The sequence below is a fragment of the Impatiens glandulifera genome, chromosome 7 (genome assembly GCF_907164915.1).
Source record: "Impatiens glandulifera chromosome 7, dImpGla2.1, whole genome shotgun sequence".
NCBI classification, from domain to species: domain Eukaryota; kingdom Viridiplantae; phylum Streptophyta; class Magnoliopsida; order Ericales; family Balsaminaceae; genus Impatiens; species Impatiens glandulifera.
The window spans coordinates 33,704,864-33,711,416 of record NC_061868.1 but is presented as its reverse complement, the minus strand read 5'-3'; the positions used below and the strand labels follow the sequence as shown (position 1 = coordinate 33,711,416).

At 34.7% G+C, this 6,553-nt stretch overlaps 1 protein-coding gene across 1 annotated transcript; it reads left to right on the top strand.

Moving 5' to 3' along the window:
• The first annotated feature begins 3,483 nt into the window (after nucleotides 1-3,483).
• LOC124909777 (adoMet-dependent rRNA methyltransferase SPB1-like) lies at nucleotides 3,484-6,314 on the top strand. Its single transcript, XM_047450420.1, has 5 exons — nucleotides 3,484-3,863; nucleotides 3,954-4,851; nucleotides 4,924-5,067; nucleotides 5,248-5,496; nucleotides 6,060-6,314. The coding sequence occupies exons 1-5, from the start codon at nucleotides 3,484-3,486 to the stop codon at nucleotides 6,312-6,314; spliced, it is 1,926 nt and encodes a 641-aa protein (XP_047306376.1).
• The last annotated feature ends 239 nt before the right edge of the window (nucleotides 6,315-6,553 follow it).

Sequence of the window (6,553 nt, the reverse complement as noted above, 5' to 3'; positions counted from 1 at the left end):
GACGCCTACGCGGCTTATTAACGCCGAATCAAACGAGGCCTAAATTAGAAGCATGCAATCAATCGATGACTTAACAATCGATGACTTAAAAATAGTTAATTTTATTTATCGTTGAATAGATTTATTATAATTTTTTTTATGAATTTAGAAAAGAAAACAAAATAAAACTTTTAACTTAAAAAGTAAATTATTTAAGTTTTTAATTATTAAACTTGATTTTTTTAAATATATTTAAATTTTAAATTTCATAATTTTTTAATATATTAATTAATAAAATAATTAATTTGATAGTTAAAATAAAATTTAGAATTAAAATATAATATTATTCTAACAAAAGAAAAAAAAAATCAGTTTATTTAGAAATTTATTAACATTCAAATTTTGACAACTTAAATAATTTAAATTTAATAATATTATAATTATCAGATTATTACTAATTATGTAATATTAAAAGTCTCAAATATAATGTAATATTTATCTTAAAATAAATTATTTTATCGTGTTAATGAATTATAATTAAATATTTTTATTTTTAATCAAATAAATAAAAAAATATGTTCTTAAATTATATATAATATAATAAATATAAAATTAATAAATTTTAAAAAATTAAAAATAGTTTTTCTTTCTGATAAAATGTAACCAAAATTTTATTAGTAGTAATTATTTCTTATTTTGTCAGTCACTAAGACCCAACTCTAATTCTAAAACAAAAAGCTTTTCCAAACGGTTTCTAATGAATTTGTTTGGTTACATCTAATATTAATAATGTAATTAGATAAGAAAAAAAATATATAAATATATTTATATATATATATATTTATTTTTTAAAATTAAATAATTTCCATTTATCTAGTTTATCATATTGACATTTATGGTTTTTTTTTTTATAAAATAGTATTATTATCATTAAGATTAAGATACATTAAAATAATATATATATAAATATATACAATTTTGATTAAATATTTTATGTATAATTTAATTTTAAAAATAATTAATTCTTAATAAAATTGTTGGCCGAACACAAAGGTGACTGAACAATCTATATATATTGTTAATCGGCAATGATAATCTTAGTGATCATATTCATACGCATAGTGATGTCTTTTTCACGAAATGTCTCACAGGAGGTCAGGGACTTCACGAGAAGATGCATCGAGAACTGCTTTACGGAGGAAATGAGAGCTCTCGTCGCGGTGTTTGCGCCTACCAGAGCATCACCAGGTGTCAATACTCTAAACATTGATCTTGTTGCTTCAGGCTTGCAGATTACAGGAAACACAGGAATACCTCCAGTTGTTCAACCAACTGGTACAATGGAACAAGGCAAGGCCGGGAAGGAAGTTGTTGCTGATTCTTCTCAAAATGCACCTCCTCCTGCGACAAGGGTGGCTGTTGAACAAACCGTAGATCAAACCATGGGGGTTGCAGAGGCTGCAGGGAATTTACCTGGAACAGAGACAACACTTGCTGGAGTTGGAAGCAGCATGGTAGAAGCTGCAGCTGATTCAACTCAGGCACCTTCAAAATTCTCTGCCTTCATACCAGTTCAGACCAGTTCAGCTAGGACTCAAGAGCAGGAACTTGCAGCAGCTCTGATAGGAAATACTGTTAGGACTGCTTTAGCCAAAGAGAAGATGATTGATGTTGCCTATTTGAAGTCCTTGGATGATGCTGAGAGACCTGCAAGATTCACTACAGCATTCAAGAGGCTTAGAAGTCTAGCCAGATTGTCTATAAACAACAAGGACTCAGAGTCGCAACAGTTGCTGAAAACTCGAATGTTGGAGGTTAAGGCTGCTCAGATTCTGATGTCAAGACCCAGTAGGCGCTCCAGGAAATAACTTGTTTTTTTCATTATTCAGACAGTTTTTGAACTCGTTTTGTCTTTCTGAACTTACTTGAATTTGTTGTTTTTGTCTTTCTGAACTTACTTGAATTTGTTGTTTTTGTCTTTCTGAACTTACTTGAATGGGTTATTTTTGGGCCATGTTAGGCAATTATTTACATTTCCTGATGACATTTTTTTTGCTTAAGCACTATTTGATAGCTAAAAATAAAAATAATAAATTTCAAATCTAGTATATTAACTTTTGGAAACGAAAAATATTAATCAATTTAAAATAAGATAATAAAACAACCAATTAAACAAATACAAATAATAAAACATTTGAAATAAATTTAAAATCTAGCAAATATTATGACTAATAAAAATTATTTAAATTAAAGGGGAAATTTACCTTATATAGCATGTTTTTACTAATTTTTTCATTTTTAACATTTTGTTAAGGCAAAAATGTCACTTTTGCCCTTTAATTAAAAAAAAAAGATTGATTTCTTTTCTGTCGTTTCCCTTTCCTTCTTCTTTCCCTCCCTCTCTCTCTTTTCAACTTCCCCTACCCTCGAAGACCCGATCAAGCCCGACGACGACGAGAAGCCTCTGAAACATCTACAACGTCCTCTCCCCCGAACCCCGACGAGCCCCCGACGACAAATAAGAGCCTCCGACGAGAATCAGAACTCTAAAACGACGAAGGTGAGTTTATCTTCCATGTTTTCCCGTTTCTATCCGAGTTTTGCCGTTTTATATCGTTTATATTCCATGCATGCTATAATGGAAGAATGGTTTAGGGTTTATTGTTTAGGTTTAGGTATGGGTTTAGGTTTATTGGCTGAATGAATAGTTTTGGGTTTAAAATGCTTCTGTCGAAGGCTGTTGCAGGCTGTCGATGGTGACGATGCATCTGTCGCAGACAGAATATACTATTCGCCTGCGACAGATGCATCGTCGCCTGCGACAGATGCATCTCCCGCCTGCGACAGATGCACTGTCGTCTACGACAGATGCACCGTCGTTTGCGACAGATGCACAGTCGTCTGCGACAGATGCACCGTCGTCTGCGACAAATGTCTTATTTCCTTTAAAGAAGTGGTATTTACTTTCATTATTCTGACTTAATGTTTTTTTGCAGATGGCACCAACCAAATGCAAAAACAAAACAGTAATTGAGAACTTTCCTGGACGTGTTTCATGGAAATCTACTTGCACCTGCTTGTTAAAGACCAAGGACAAGTTTAATCACTTTGGTCTTATGGAAAGGGCTATGAAGAGTCAATTTCAGTATCTATTGAAAGCTCCGACTGTAATTTTCTCAGGAACAAAATCCACCAGATGTTGATCAGGAAAAGCAGCTCCAATTCGAAGGGAATAACTTTCTTAGTCAATGGTCAGCAGCTGTACTGGGGCATGAAGGAATATGCCTTGGTAACAGACCTAAATTTTGGAAGATTTCCTGTGATCGAAAACTGGCACGTTGAAGAATGTCCACCCCTAGTCCATAAATATTTTCGTGGAAAAACAATTGTTAGAGTGACAAAGGTTCAAACAGTTTTCCTCAAATGCTTTGAGAAGGAGGATGCATGGAAGCTTTGGCTCATTAACCTTATTACCAGTGTCTTTTTGGATCTGATAATAGGAAGATGGTATGTTTGAAGATCTTCAGCATGGTGGAGGACATGAAAATGTTCCTTCAATTTCCATGGGGAAAGGTGTCATTCAATTCAACATTGAAGGGTATTGACAAGGACATGAAACATCTTCGGCAGCTATATGTGGAGAAGAAGGAAACCTGCAAGGGGAACTGTGATGTTGCTTATACTATTAGTGGGTTCGCCATAGCCTTCCAAGTTTGGACATATTTAGTTATGAAGACATGTGTCCCCAAATTTGCGGATATGATCGAGGAAAAACATATATGCCCAAGGATATTACTCTTTACAGCCTCTAGAAGCAACACCAACATTAGCCAAGAGGTATCCAATGCCCTTTTCAAATGCAATGTGTTTAACAAGATTGATGAGTCTGAGGAGGAGAAGAGGAACTACTGTGGGGAAGACTTTGAAGAAATGGGAGATTACATTTATGATGATTTATTTGAAGTGGATGGTAGGAAGAGAAAGAATGAAGATGTCAGTACTCCCAAACCGACGCCCAAGAGGAGAAAACCAATTAAAATCACACTAGCCAAGAGGACCGAGAAGTCATTTAGTGATGAATCTAGCCAAGACAGCTTTCGGTCTACTACTCGTGAATCTAGCCATGTCCCTTTAGCAACGAGTCCTCAAAAGAAAGAAGACAATTCTCCAACTAGCCAAGACAATCTGGTGACTCAAGCCCAGAATGATGTCAAGTTTGATGAGCTGAGAAAGGATATGAAGGAGCTTACAAGGGATGTGAAGGAGCTTAAAACTGAAATGAAGGTAATGAAAGAGGATCAACGGGTTATGTTCAATCACATAATCCAATTATTGGGTGAAATAAAACAAAAGAAAGATGTTGCTGCTGATGATGATTTAGTGGAGAAGGATTTGGAGATGAACAAAGATGCTGCTGATGAGAATGATGATATTGATGATCTGTTGAATGAGAAAAAAGATGCTGCTGATGAGAATGATGTTGTTGATCGGTTGAATGAGAAAGAAGATGCTGCTGATGGGTTGGATTTCAACAAAGAATCTGATGAGAATGATGCTGCCGATGGGTTGGAGATGATAAAGAATGATGATGATGAACACAAAGATGATGCTGTTTTTGATGAACACAAAGATGATGTTGTTGTTGATGAACACAAAGATGCTCATGATGTTGGGTTGGAGGATGATGTTGTTGTTGATAGGTTGGAGATCAACACAGAAGCTGATGATGATGAAAACAAAGATTCTGTTGTTGTTGATGGTTTGGAGATCAACAAAGAAGCTGTTGTTGATGAACACAAAGATGCTGTTGTTGTTGATGGGTTAGAGATCAACACAGAAGCTGATGATGATGAAAACAAAGATGATGCTGATGTTGATGGTTTGGAGATCAACAAAGAAGCTGATGAGAATGAAAACAAAGATGTTGTTGTTGTTGATAATGAGAATGAAAACAAAGATGCTGCTGTTGTTGATAAGAATGAGAATGAAAACAAAGATGTTGATGTTGTTTTTGAGAATGAAAACAACAAATTAGCTGATGAGGCTGAGTTGGGAAAGAATGAATTGTCCACGAAGAAGAAGAGGAAGGTGGTTTTGACCAAAAATAGGTTGCAGCAGTTAGGCAAGAAAAGGAAGATGAATGAAGAGGCTGAGTTGGGAAAAAAGAATGATGATGAGGCTGAGTTGGGAAAGAAGATGGATGAAGAGGCTGAGTTGGGAAAGAAGAAGGATGATGATGTATTGGTATTGACTCCAACAAGATTTCAGGAACAGAGTTTTCGGAGAAAGAAAAAGTCCACACAATTGGGGAACTACACAGATCCTAATGGAAAATCCTTTAAACTCATTGATCCAGTAACTGTCAATCCTCTTTTAGATTATGATAGTGAACTGATGGATGAGTTGAAACACTGGCTGAAGCTGCAGGATAAAGACAAGATAAATCTGGTTCTTTTCTATGCTGGTCGAGATTTGTTTAACAGAATGTTGAGGCCTCAGAATTGGCTACATGATCATGTAAGTTTTTGTTGATGAAACTGTTTTTGGGTATTGTATTAACAGCAGGACAAAGATAAATAGCAGGAATGCATCTGTCGCAGGCGACAGTGCATTTGTCGCAGGCGAATAGTATATTCTGCCTGCGACAGATGCATTTCCGCCTGCGACAGATGCAATTCTGTGCTTAATTCATTTGATGTTCTGTGCTTAATTCATTTGATGTTTTGTGTGCTTAATTCATTTTCTCGATTCTGTCGCAGGAGATAGATGCAGCATGTTACATTCTTAAAAAAAGGGTTGCCAATTTCCCCAAGACTTATTAACCGATAGATTTCTCAATATGTGACTGTAATGTCTCTACGAGGCTGTCGTTACGTTATTCAAAGTTCTCCAAAAATCCACAAACATACGAATTCGACGATGACTTGATGGAATATTTCATGGGTGATGAACGAAAATTTATGACTTCTTGGATCATTGTAGATAAGGTATATTTCCCTATAAATCTGAATATGAAGCATTGGGTCCTATTTGAGGTGCAACTACAAGATTGATGCATCAATGTTTATGACTGCGAACAGGGATTTATCAAAAAGAATCAGTATGACAAGTTCATGAAACCACTATGTGAAATGATTCCATATATGATTCTAAATAGAACGACCGAGTTTGACAGGATCAAATATCCTAAGTTCAGTTTGGAAGGAATGTCATATGTTGTAATACCACACCCAAGAGTCCCCAAGTGCACCAAGAGTGGAGACTGTGGTCTTTTTACAATCATGTATTTGGAGTACCTTATTGCCAAATTGGATATATCAGCTGTGACAACATAAAACATGGTTTTTTGGAGACAAAAATGGGCAGTTAGGTTATTCCACCATATAATAGACCCATAGAAAATGGACATAATTTAGCTATGTATATTTTTGAATATAAACCATGTGTATTTTTGAATGTAAACCATATGTATTTTTGAATGTAATTTAGTTAGCAGTTGTATTATTTTGAATGCAAATGGTTATATAATGTAGTATAAATATAATGTAGTATATATATAATTAAGCACAGAACA